Source organism: Sebastes umbrosus, chromosome 14 (assembly GCF_015220745.1).
Source record: "Sebastes umbrosus isolate fSebUmb1 chromosome 14, fSebUmb1.pri, whole genome shotgun sequence".
In the NCBI taxonomy this organism is placed as follows: Eukaryota; Metazoa; Chordata; class Actinopteri; order Perciformes; family Sebastidae; genus Sebastes; species Sebastes umbrosus.
The window spans coordinates 1,365,014-1,379,133 of record NC_051282.1 but is presented as its reverse complement, the minus strand read 5'-3'; the positions used below and the strand labels follow the sequence as shown (position 1 = coordinate 1,379,133).

Genomic DNA, 14,120 nt, shown 5'->3' with positions numbered 1-14,120 from the left:
ATGGTTAATCATAACCGGCAATGGTTTGTCTTCTGTGTTCTGTGGCTAGGTGTGCTGATCAGATTGGCTGGGTCTACTCTGTGCTCTGGAAGAGTTGAAATCTATTACAACAGTTCCTGGGGAACAGTCTGTGATGACGATTGGGACTTAAATGATACTGAGGTAGTGTGCAGGGAGTTGGGCTGTGGTACAGCACTGAGTGCCCATCAGTCGGCCCACTTTGGTGAAGGAACCGGATCGATCTGGCTTGATGATGTGGGCTGCTCAGGAGGTGAAAGGTCTGTAACAGAGTGTCAGCATCGAGGATTTGGGAGCCACAACTGTGGACACTCTGAGGATGCTGGTGTTATCTGTTCAGGTGAGAATTCTTTTTTAATGATTTTCAGCTAGACTTTTAATCTAGCTCCAAAGTACCATGAATATCTGTTCAATTTTTTTATGACAATCCATCCAATAGTTGTCAAGACATTTTTATTAAAAATTAAAAATACCAACCTCATGGTGGCGCTAGAGGTGTATTCAGGGGAGAACCATGAATGTCTCTACCAAATTGCATGACAATCCATCAGGTAGTTGTTAAGACATTTATATTAAAGACTAAATATACCAACCTCATGGTGGCGCTAGAGGTGAATTCAGTAATGCGATCGTGAGTGATGGGTTGTATTGTATGTGGGTTTTGGCAGGCAGCTGCTGTGCCCTCTTCCCGCTATTAAGTACATGCTTATTGAAGAAAGATGAAAAAACAACACTAGTACAGCCAAGATCAACATATAATTAATTTCACATTATATATTGTTGTGTTTTCTTTCAGCAAGCCTCCAGAAGCCCAGCATCTCCATGAATCCCATTGGTAACGTTACCTGGGGTCAGGACGTAGCCATCACTTGCTCGATCTCAACTCAGCATGTAGGAGGAACATTCACCCTGCAGCAGACCTCAGGCTCCTTCAGAAAGACCCAAACATCAAGTACCAATTCTACTTCCTTCAGCATCTTACAGGTGGACTTTGACAACGAAGGATCGTACCAGTGCCAGTATCAGACAACGGTTTCAAGTCGAGACTTCAGCTCCCCCCTAAGTGATTCTCTCAGACTCTCTGTTAGAGGTAAGACAAATGAATGAATAAATAAAATAAGACAACACAACACAGAACATAGAATAGCAATACCAAGAATAATCCAACAGAAAGAAACATAGTCCAGTACAGTAATATAGCAAGGCCATTAAATCTGGCTGAGGACACTAAGGTCATGTCCTCTGTGTTGTCTCTGAGAACTACTTTCTACAATTACAGACACATTACAAAAGATTGGTTTCTTAGAGGGATAGTTCTGATCTTTTGAAGTGGGGTGGTATGAGGTACTTCTCCATAGTGTGTATTACCTACAGTAGATGACAGTCAGCACGCCCCCAGCTTGGAGAAACAGACAGGAGTACACCTAAAACACAATACAAACACACAATACCACAAACAAGCTAAAAAACTAAAGTCCTGGTTATGGTCATGCTAAAAGATTTTATCAAGACTGCTTTTGGGATTGCTGCAGACCTAATTAGGTCTTAGACTTAAGTCTCTAGGAAAAAAATGCAATTTATAAAACTCACTGATTAACGTAAAAAGGGTCATGTCTAGAAGGTAACCCAAAAATTGCAAAATCTGATCTGAGTTCTGCAGAAACTCTCGCGAGACTCGCTGCCCAGAGACTTATCCTAACCTTAACCATCTTGGGGTTTTCCTTGTAGAAACTACCATCTCACAGATTTCCATTCAAATACATTTCTCTTAAAGCTTCAGTAGTCAGCATGTTTATGACATCATTGGGCTAAAATCCCATAATAACCTTTCAGCATATTGTAATTCAGCCACTTGTTAACAACCGCTTTTTTTAAGACACATAGAAGCTTTCACGAGTGGGATATTTACTGACACATTTTATATACATATACAGCGGGTAAATAAGTATTGAACACATCACTATTTTTTCTCAGTAAATATATTTCCAAAGGTGCTATTGACATGAAATTTTCACCAGATGTTGGTAACAACCCGAGTAATCTATACATACAAAACAAAATAAATAAGTTCAGAAATTAAGTTATGTGTAATAATGTGAAATGACACAGGGAAAAAATATTGAACACGCTTATTGATATTTATTTAATACTTTGTACAAAAGCCTTTGTTGGTAATGACAGCTTCAAGACGCCTCCTGTATGGAGAAACTAGTCGTATGCATTGCTCAGGTGTGATTTTGGCCCATTCTTCCACACAAACATTATTCAAATCTTGAAGGTTCCGTGGGCCTCTTCTATGAAATCTGATCTTCAGTTTTTTCCATAGATTTTAAATTGGATTCAAGTCAGGTGATTGGCTGGACCATTCTAGCAGCTTTATTTTCTATCTGTGAAACCAATTGAGAGTTTCCTTGGCTGTGCGTTTGGGATCATTGTCTTGCTGAAATGTCCACCCTCGTTTCATCTTCATCATCCTGGTAGATGGCAGCAGATTTTTATCAAGAATGTCTCGGTACATTTTTCCATTCATCCTTCCTTCAATTATGTGAAGTTTGCCAGTACCGTATGCTGAAAAGCAGCCCCACACCATGATGTTCCCACCTCTAAACTTCACTGTTGGTATGGTGTTTTTAGGGTGATGTGCAGTGCCATTTGTCCTCGAAACTTGGTGTGTATTATGGCATCCAAAGAGTTCAATTTTGCTCTCATCTGACCAGACTATATTCTCCCAGTATTTCACAGGTTTGTCCAAATTTTGTGCAGCAAACTTTAAACGAGCTTCAACATTCTTTTCTTAAGGAATGGAGTCTTGCGTGGTGAGCGTGCATACAGGCCATGGCGGTTGAGTGCATTACTTATTGATTTCTTTGAATCAATTGTACCTGCTAATTCCAGGTCTTTCTGAATCTCTCCACAAGTGGTCCTTGGCTCTTGGACAAATCTTCTGATAATTCTTTCACTCCTCTGTCAGAAATCTTGCGAGGAGCACCTGGTCGTGGCCAGTTAATGATGAAATTATGTTCTTTCCACTTCCGGATTATGGCCCCAACAGTGCTCACTAGAACATTCAGAAGTTTAGAAATGCGTCTGTAGCCAATGTCATCAGTATGTTTTGCAACAATAAGGTTGCGAAGGTCTTGAGAGAGCTCTTTGCTTTTATCCATCATGAGATGTTTCTTGTGTGACACCTTGGTCATGAGACACCTTTTTATAGGCCATCAGTTGGGACTGAACTAGTTGATATTAATTTGCACTGACAAGAGGTCGGATTGCTTTCTAATTACTGATAGATTTCAGCTGTTGTCTTGGCTTTCCATGCCTTTTTGCACCTCCCTTTCCTCATGTGTTCAATACGTTTTCCCTGTGTCATTTCACATTATTACACATAACTTAATTTCTGAACTTATTTGTTTTGGTTTCTTTGTATGTATAGATTACTTGGGTTGTTACCAACATCTGGTGAAAATTTCATGTCAATAGCGCCTTTGGAAATATATTTACTGAGAAAAATGGTGACATGTTCAATACTTATTTTACCCGCTGTATATACGTATTGGTCAGTCTATAATGCATACATTCACATCAACAGCATACATTTTATAATGACTTTATAACATAAAATAAAATCTCCTCAAATTCAAAGACACATGCAAAACCCTCGTCTCCTGAAAAATTCCATTCCCATACAAATAAACTGCATTCTCAATTACGTTTTGAGGAAAACACATTTTCTCACGGATTACAGTCGCAGTTTTAAAAGGTTTTAAACACATGGTTATCGTTGTAAAACAAAACAAAACAAAATGCAACAAAACTACTTGGTTAGGTTTTGGCAACAAATCTTCTTGGAAAGGTTAAGAAAACAAATCCTCTTGATTAGGTTTAGACAACCAAACTACTTGGTTAGGTTTAGGTAACAAAACTACTTGGCTAGGTTTAGGCAACAAAACTACATGGCTAGGTTTTGGCAACAAATATACTTGATTAGGATTAGGCATTAAAACTACTTGGTTAGGTTTAGGCAATAAAACGAATTGGTTAGGTTTAGGCAACAAAACGTCTTGAATAGGTTTATTCGACAAAACTACCTGGATACGCGCAGGCAACAACTACTTGGATAGGTTCATGCAACAAAACTACTTGGCTAGGTTTTGGCATCAAAACTACTTGGCTAGGTTCTGGCAACAAAACTACTTGGTTAAATTTAGGGAACAAAACTACTTGGCTAGGTTTTGGCAACAAATATACTTGGTTAGGATTAGGCAACAAAACTACTTGGTTAGGTTTAGGCAATGAAACTACTTTGTAAGGTTTAGGCAACAAAACTATTTGGTTAAGTTTAGGCAACAAAACTACCTGGATACGTTCAGGCAACAAAACTACTTGGATAGGTTCAGGCAACGAAACTACTTGGCTAGGTTTTGGCAACAAAACTACTTGGTTAGGTTTAAGGAATACATCTACTTGGTTAGCTTTACGCAACAAAACAACTTAGTTAGGTTTAGGCAACAAAGTTACTTGGCTAGGTTTTTGCAAGAAAAAACTACTTGGTTAGATTTAGGAAACAAAACTACTTGGCTAGGTTTAGTTAACACAACTACTTGGTTAAGTGTAGGCAACAAAAACCACTTGGCTAGGTTTTGGCAACAAACCTACTTGGTTAGGTTTAAGAAACAAATCTACCTGGTTAGCTTTTGGCAATAAAACTAATTGGTTGGGTTTAAGGAATAAATCTACTTGGGTAGCTTTTGGCAATAAAACTACTTGGTTAGATTTAAGAACAAATCTACTTGGTAAGAATTAGGCAACATAGCAACTTAGTTAGGTTTATGCAACAAAACTACTTGGTTATGTTTAGGCACCAAAACTATTTGGTTAGGTTTTTGCAAAAATACTACTTGGCTAGGTTCTGGCAACAAAACAACTTTGTTAGGTGTAGGCATAAAAACTACTTGGCTAGGTTTTGGCAACAAACCTACTTGGCTAGGTTTTGGCAACAAACCTACTTAGCTAGGTTTTGGCAAAAAAATATACTTGGTTACGATTAGGCAACAAAACTTCTGGGTTAGGTTTAGGCAAAAAACTACCTGGATAGGTTCTGGCAACAACACTACTTGGCTAGGTTTTGGCAACAAAACTACTTGGTTAGGTTAATGCAACTAAACTACTTTGATAGGTTAAGGAACAAATCTACTTGGTTAGCTTTTGGCAATAAAACTAATTGGTTGGGTTTAAGGAATAAATCTACTTGGTTAGCATTTGGCAATAAAACTACTTGGAAAGGTCTAAGAAACAAATCTACTTGTGTAGCTTTTGGCAATAAAACTACTTGGTTAGATTTAAGGAACAAATCTACTTGGTAAGAATTAGGCAACATAGCAACTTAGTTAGGTTTATGCAACAAAACTACTTGGTTATGTTTAGGCACCAAACCTATTTGGTTAGGTTTTGCAAAAATACTACTTGGCTAGGTTCTGGCAACAAAACAACTTTGTTAGGTATAGGCATAAAAACTACTAGGCTAGGTTTTGGCAACAAACCTACTTGGCTAGGTTTTGGCAACAAACCTACTTGGCTAGGTTTTGGCAAAAAAATATACTTGGTTACGATTAGGCAACAAAACTTCTGGGTTAGGTTTAGGCAAAAAAACTACCTGGATAGGTTCTGGCAACAAAACTACTTGGCTAGGTTTTGGCAACAAAACTACTTGGTTAGGTTAATGCAACTAAACTACATTGATAGGTTTAGGCAACAAAACTGTTTTGTTAGGTTTAGGCAAAAGAAAAACGACCTATATAGGTTTAGGCAAAAAAAATACTTGGCTAGGTGTTGGTAACACAACTACTCTGTTAATTTAGGTAACAAAACTACTTGGTTAGGTTTAGGCAAAAAAACTACTTGGTTATAGGATTAGGCAACCAAACTACTTGGCTAGGTTTTGGCAAAAACACTACTTGGTTAGGTTTAAGGAACAAATTTACTTGGTTAGCTTTATGCAACAAAACAACTTAGTTAGGTTTAGGCAACAAACATACTTGGTTAGGTTAAAGAAACAAATCTACTTGGTTAGCTTTTGGCAATAAAATTACTTGGTTAGGTTTAAGAAACAAATCTACTTGGTTAGCTTTTGTCAATAAAACTGCTTGGTTAGGTTTAAGGAACAAAACTACTTGGTAAGCATTAGGCAACATAGCAACTTAGTTAGGTTTAGGCAACAAAACTACTTGGTTATGTTTAGGCAACAAAACTACTTGGCTAGGGTTTTGCAAAAATACTACTTGGCTAGGTTCTGACAACAAAACAACTTGGTTAGGTTTAGGCAAAAAACTACTTGGCTAGGTTTTGGCAACAAACCTACTTCACTAGGTTTTGGTAACAAAACAACTTGGCTAGGTTTTGGCAACAAATATACTTGGTTAGGATTAGGCAACAAAACATATGCTTAGGTTTAGGCAGTAAAACTACTTGGTTAGGTTTAGGCAACAAAACTACTTGGATAGGATAAGGAAATAAAACTACTTAGTTAGATGTAGGCAACACAAACTTCTTGGTTAGGTTTAGGCAACTAAACTACTTTGTTAAAATAAGGCAACAAAACTACTTGGCTGTGTTTGGGCAACAAAACTACTTGGTTAGTTCTATGCAACAAAACAACTTAGTTAGGTTTAGGCAACAAAACAACTTAGTTAGGTTTAGGCAACAAAACTACTTGGTTAGGTTTAGGCAACAAAACAACTTAGTTAGGTTTAGGCAACAAAGTTCCTTGGTTAGGTTTAGGCAACAAAACGTCTTGGTTAGGTTTAAGCAACAAAACTACTTGGTTAAGTTTAGGCAACAAAATTACTTGGTTAGGTTTAGGCAACAAAATCAAATGGTTAGGTTTACACAACAAAACTACTTGGTTACATTTTGACAACAAAACCAATTGGTTATGTTTAGGCAACACAACTATTTGGTTAGGTTTAGGCAACAAAACCACTTGGTTAGGTTTAGGCGACCAAACTACTTGGTTAAGTTTTGGTAGGGTTAGGGTTATAGAGTTTGGTCATAGTGTAGAATGTATATAGCATTATATACTTTGTCGTAAAAAAAAAAAGTCATTGCATAGTATGGCAAAATTATTTTCATTGTATAGCATTTCGGGGGGAAAAAATCATAGAATAACGTTGAAAAAAGTCATCGTATAGTTTGTCAAAAACTGTTACAGTGTAATATGTTGAAAAAATTCGTAGTATAGAATATCGAAAAAAGAGCCATAAAGAGTAATAGTATAGTATGTCAAAAAAAGTAATAGTACAGTACTTCGGAAAAAGTCATCATATGATATGTTGTAAATAGTCAAAGTATAGTATGTTGAATAAAAAATCATTGTATAGTTTGTCGAAAAAAAAGTCATAGTCTAGTATGTTGACAACATAGCACAGTATATGGAAATGTTAAATAAAATTATAGTATACTGTGACGAAAAAAAGTCACAGTGTACTATGTCGGAAAAAAAGTAAAAGAAAAAATACATCGCGCTCGCGTGTGGCTGAAATCTCTGCTCCGTTGCCTGCTTGCCTTCACTCAGACAGCGCGCGCGTTCTCGCTGTCCCGCTCCACCTCTAGACGTGAACGCGCGCGCACTACACACTGCAGAAGAGTTAGTTTAGCTCTGAGAATATCTAGTGAATATAAAAGTGGACGTTTGTGCAGAAATAAATGCTGCAGCTCCTCCAGACCAACAGAGGTTTCCCGTGTCTTGTGAAGTGACGGGGGTCCGCATCGAGAAACATTATCGTCTCCGACCGGTTGCCGGTGTCTTCCTGCTCACTCCGGCTGCGGTCGAGAGACGATAACGTTTCTCGCTGCGGAGCCCCGCTGCTTCAGAGCCCTGCTGCTTCAGAGCCCCGGCACCGGCGCTGAGGCAGGAAAAGCCAACACTAAGATCAGCATTGATTCATGGAGAGACCTTTGTCTGGTCAGCTAACATTACTGCCAAGCAGCTGAAATATAGAGCAGGTGAATGAGTGATATTGTGGTTTTAGCTGACGTGTGTCGCTTCACTGTGTTGAGCGATGCTCATTCATGTCTATTTAGAGCGATCAAGCGCGAACCCAACGCTGACTTTCGTTGACTTAACGGCCACAGGTGTCGCTGTTTACAAGCATTTCTGAAAGTTACAAATAGTCCCTTTAAGACTTGTTGAAAAAAAGTAAAAGAATAACATCGAAAAAAGTTATAGTAAAATGTGGCGAAAAGTCACCATATGATATGTTGTAAATAGTCATAGTAATGTATGTCGAGAAGGTCATAATATAGCATGTAGAAAAAATGACAAAAAATAACGTCGAAAAAAAAGTCATAGCATAGTATGTTGAATAAAATGATAGTATAACATGTCGGAAAAAAAGTCACAGTAAAATATATCGAAAAAAAGTCACGGTTTAGTATTAGTATAGCATCTCTAAAAAACGTTATAAAAAAGTCACAATGTAGTACGTCGAATAAAACGTCATAGTATAGTATATCGAAAACATCATAGTATAGTATGTCAAGAAAAAAGTCATATTATAGCATATTGAAAAAAAATCATAGTATAGTATGTCGAAAAAAAGTCATAGTATAGTATGTTAAAAAAGTCAAAGTATCATATGTTAGAAAAAGTCATAGTACAGTGTGTCGAAAATAGATCATAGTACAGTTATTCAAACAAATGTATTGGTATAGTATGTCGGAAAAGATTCATAGTATAGCATGACGAAAAAAGTCATAGAATAACATATAAAAAAAAGCATAGTATGTTGTATGAAATGATAGTATATTATGACGAAAAAAAGTCACAGTATAATAAGTCAGGAAAAAAGTCAAAGTATAGTATGTCGGAAAAAATCGTAGTATAATATGTCGGGAAAAAAACGTAGTATAGTATATAAAAAATAATGTCATAATATAGTATGTTGAAAAAAAAGTTTAAAAAGTCATAGCATTGAAAGAAAGTCATAAAAAATGTCAAGGTATAGTATTTCGATAATAGAGTCATAAAAATATCATAGTACAGTATTTCGAAAAAAAATCATAGTACAGTATGTAAAAAAAAATGGAATTGTATAGTCTGTTGGAAAAAAATTATAGTATAGCATGACGAAAAAAAGTCACCAGTTGCTCACCATTTAGGTTCTTCTCAGAGCTGTAGTCTCTTAGAGTGGGTTAGGTCTGTGTGGCCTGCCTTCGCTGGTTCCTTTGTTTCCTTTATGTTCTAGTCAGCTGCTTGGCAGCAGTGTTTTAGTTTTAGTTTTTTCAAGATATATTGAGTGTAGGGAGCTTTCCTTTTTGGCCTGTTTTCATTTGCTGTGTCCCCTCTCCCTTTCAATCGCTTGCGATTTTTGTGGTTATCCTTCGGGTTTAACTTTTAGATTCCCCTGGTCAGCAATTGCGTCCCTCTGCCCGTTCTTTTGACATGTATAGTACGTCAAAAAAAGTCATAGTATAATATGTCGACAAAATACATAGTATAGTATATCAAAAATTATGTCATAATGTATTATGCCGAGAAAAATTAAATTGTATAGTATATCTGAAAAAAAGTCACAGTATAGTCTGTCAGAGAAAAATGTCATAGTATAATATGTAAAAGAAAAATCATAGTATAGTAAGTCAAAAAAAGTCAAAATATACTATGTTGAAAAAAGTCATAGTATAGTATGTCGACAAAAACTCATAGTATAGTATGTCGACAAAAACTCAGTATAGTGTGTCGACAAAAACTCAGTATAGTGTGTCGAAAAAAGTAATTGTATTATATGTCGAAAAAAAACATAGTATAGTATATCAAAAGCAATGTCATAATATAGTATGTCGACAAAAAATGTATAATATTGTATGTAAAAAAAGTCATAGTATAGTGTGTCGAAAAAAGTCATAGTATAGTATATCAAAAATAATTTCATAATATAGTATGTCAACAAAAAAGCCATAGTATAGTATGCCGGAAAAAAACTTTGTATAGTATGTCGAAATAAAATGTCACAGTATAGCATGTCGAAAAAAAGTCATAGTATAGTATGTTTAAACAAAGTGATAGTATAATATGTCAAGGCATAGTATATCGGAAAAAAAGAAAGTATAATATGTTGAAAAAAAAGTCATAGAATAGTATGTCAAAAAAAGAAGTCATAGTAAAATATGTCCAAAAGGTCTTAGCATAATATATTAAGCGCTTTGAGTGGTCGGAAGACTAGAAAAGCGCTATATAAAAGTAAGTCCATTTACCATTTACCATAATATGTCAAAAAGAGTATAGTGAGTCGAAAAAAAGTCATAGTAAAGCATATTCAAAACAAAAAATCATAGTATAGTACGTCGAAAAAAGAGTCATAGAAATGTCATAATACAGTATGTTGAAAAAAGTCAGAGTGTAGTATGTCAAAAAAATGACATAGTGTGTCGAAAAAAGTCATAGTACAGTATGTCAAAAAAAAGGTCATAGTAATTCATGTAAAAAAAAAAGTTTAAGCAGTCATAGTATAGTTTGACCAAAAACAAGTCTTAGTTTTGTATGTCGAAAAAAGTCATATGAGAATATTTTGAAAAAAGTAGTCATAGTATAATATTTCGAAATAAAGTCATAATATAATATGTCAAAGAAATGTCATAGTACAGTATGTCAAAAAAAGAGTCATAAAAAAAGGCCTTGTATAGTGTGTCAAAAAAGTCATAGTATAGTATATTGATAAAATGACATAGTATAGTGTGTCGAAAAAAAGTCATAGTAAACTATGTTGAAAAAATGTCATAGTATAGTATGTCAAAAATGTATAGCATATTCAAAAAAAGTCATGGTATTGCATGTCGAAAAAAAGACTCATAGAAATGTCATAGTACAGTATGTTGAAAAATGTCATAGTATAGCATGTTGCAAAAAAGTCATATATATATAACATGTCGAAAAAAATGACATACTATACATAGTGTGTCGAAAAGAGTCATAGCATAGCATGTCGAAAAAAAGTCATAATATATTATGTTGAAAAAAAGTTTAAGCAGTCCTGGTATTGTATGACAAAAAAGTAATAGCATTGTATGTTGAAAAAAGTCAAAGTATAATATGTTGGAAAAAATGTCATAGTATAGCAAGTCGATAAAAGTAGAAAAAAAAGGCACAGTATAGTAAACTCGGAAATAAAAGTTTGGAAATTTGTGTTAGGAGGATTATGTCTCTATACAATGCCAATTAGCATTGTATTTTACATTGTTGGAAAGCCTGTTTATTTACCTTCACAATGATGTCCAACTTGTAAGGATAATGTATTTGTGGGATGAGTAGCACAGCTGATTATGTGGGGAGCGCCCAAGTAAAATTTGCCAAAATTCTCTGCCGATGCTAAAAGGTGTATTCTCCTGTTGGAATTGACTCTTGAGTGAGTTATTTGGTGGATTGGATGATTGAACTCTCTATCAGTAACAAGGAACAAACAAGACATATTGGCTATTTTACACTTTATTCATTTAATACACCATCAGGAGCCTCGGTAGCAGGTGGAAGATCCATACGCAGCCACAACAGCCTGGCACCCTCCTCCTCATGCTGGTCACCAACCTGGTCACACGTTGATGTGGGATGGCGTTCCATTCCTCAACCAGGATTCGTTGCAGGTCAGCCAGCGTGGTTGTGTTGGTCACTCTAACACGTACAGCACGCCCAAGCTGATCCTACAAGTGTTGAATTGGGTTGAGGTCTGGACTCTTGGCAGGCCGTTCCATTCTCTCTACTCCCACATTGTGGAGGTAGTCTGTGATAACCCTGGCTCTGTGGGGGGCGAGCGTTGTCATCTTGGAGGATGAAGTTAGGTCCCAGATTGTGGAGATATGGGATCGCCACTGGCTGCAGAATCTCATCCCGATATCTCATTGCATTGAGATGGCCTTCAATGATGACAAGCCTTGTTCTGCCACGTGGCAGCAGTTGTTGTATTCCGTCTAGCAGCCACTAAAGCTTGTAGTCAACTAACATTATGATCCGTCTCGTCTTTGTAACACCACGAGCCCCAAACATGGTGTCAGAAGTGGAGTTTTGATTCAGAGATTGACTACCTGCATGAATATTGAGCTGCCAAGTGAGTTCTGCAAGTTTATTGTTTGCTAATGCTAACTAGCTCTACAGCAGAGTTGGAGCGGTGGTGGATAGCCATAGCCACGATCATACCCCCGCCAGCGCCGATGACGCTCAGTGGCAATCTGAGTGCAAATTGGGAAGTTTTCAGGATATAGCATAAGATTTTGTCCTAGCTACAGCTGGTTTGCCAAGTCTGGAGAAGTTCAGGTGTCAACGCTGAGGAGTGTTATGGGAGCGGAGTGTCCGGAGTGTGTTTACAAGCACAACTTGAATCTGAGTGACGAGGAGCAAACAGACGTTACCGTCATACTGGACGCATTGGAACGGTACTTTAAACCTGCAAAAAATGTGATGTATGAGTTCTACGTCTTTGGCTGTTGCAAGTAAGATGAAGATTAGACAATAGACTGTTTTGTGACTCGACTCAGGGAGAAAGCCGCTACATGTGAATATGGAGCCGTAAGAAATGAATTAATCAGGGACAAAATAGTCATTGGTATTGCTTCTGTAGCTGTGTTCAGGGAGGAACCTCCATCATGTCAGAGGTTGATGACACTGACTGACTGACTGACTAACAGACCCTATCACCTGGCAAAGTGATGTATCAGTCTGATACTAGTGGGGTGAATCACATATCTGTGTATATTTCTAGGGGATCCAGCAATGATGATGATTATCAGGTCGACTCTGGTGGTCTTGATGCTGATTCCTCTGCTTCTCCTGAGTCTGTGGACGAGGTACAACAATAAAAATCCATCAGTTCAGTCACCGCTCTTTTATTTTCTTTCTCTAACTTCCTTTAGTTTTAATGTCATGAATTTCATTATGTCACATTCTGTGTTTGTTGTTGTTGTTGGACTCAATCCACTGAACCACATGAACCTGAAGAGATAGAGGTGAGAGAGAGAGAGACGTGCTATCGACTTAACTTCTCCATATCACATTTATAATAACTAATAAATGATCTAGAAAGTGAAGGTGTGAAGTGAATTTGGCCATAACACAATTTCAGCAAATAATTTACTTTAAAACATGATGATAAAATGTTAATATATGCAGGTTTCATGAATGAATTTCATTGAGCGTCATGTTGTCGTCTCTCCCCATCAGTTAGACTCTTGTCCTGTGTATGAGAACATCACAGACGCTGCAGCACAGACAGAATACAGAGAGGAGCAGGAAGACCTGGTGTGAAGTCCAATCAGGTTAGAGCCTCCTAGTCTGATCGGAGATCTCCTCCTACCGATCCTCTGGAGATTTGAATGAATGAATGAATGAAAGACTTTATTTCGAACATATAATAAATAAAAACAGATACAAAATAATAACAAACAAAACAAGAGTTATAGTGTTCGAAAAGGAGTAGATAGAAGAAAAACTTATATTACCCTACCCCTTTCTCACTTCTCCTCTATTAACTCATGTATCATAATATAATATAATATAAAAACTATCCCAGATTAATTTACATCCCAAGTTGAATATATGAACAGCATCCCAAGTTTATTTACAACCCACAAATACATCCAGAGTTAAAAAGTATATAACCAACCTTTAACACAACTCTTCTTCAACCATATACCTCCCAAAAATATCTTTCTTGTATAGCTTTTTAAATTGATTTATATTTGTGCTCCCCTTCAACCCATCACCTAACCCATTCCACAAATCCACCCCACAAACTGAAATACACATACTCTTCTTTTTTGTACGAACACAATGCTTTTTAAAATTAAATTTTCCTCTTAAATTATAACCCCCCTCCCTGTCACAAAACATTTTTTGAATATTGCCCGGAAGTGAATTATGTCTTGCTTTAAACATAATTATTGCGGTTTTAAATTTGACCAAATCCATAAATTTCAGTGCATGTGACTTCAAAAATAGTGTGTTCGTGTGTTCCCTATATCCCACATTATTTACTATCCTGATTGCTCTCTTCTGTAGTATGCATAATGGTTGTAAGTTGCTTTTATAAGTGTTACCCCAAACTTCTACACAGTAATTC

The 14,120-nt window shown here is 36.6% G+C and overlaps 1 protein-coding gene across 1 annotated transcript; it reads left to right on the top strand.

The window, feature by feature from the left end:
• Positions 1-13,306, top strand: LOC119501237 (deleted in malignant brain tumors 1 protein-like). Its single transcript, XM_037791474.1, has 5 exons — positions 1-358; positions 815-1,108; positions 12,261-12,438; positions 12,765-12,849; positions 13,223-13,306. The coding sequence occupies exons 1-5, from the start codon at positions 1-3 to the stop codon at positions 13,304-13,306; spliced, it is 999 nt and encodes a 332-aa protein (XP_037647402.1).
• The last annotated feature ends 814 nt before the right edge of the window (positions 13,307-14,120 follow it).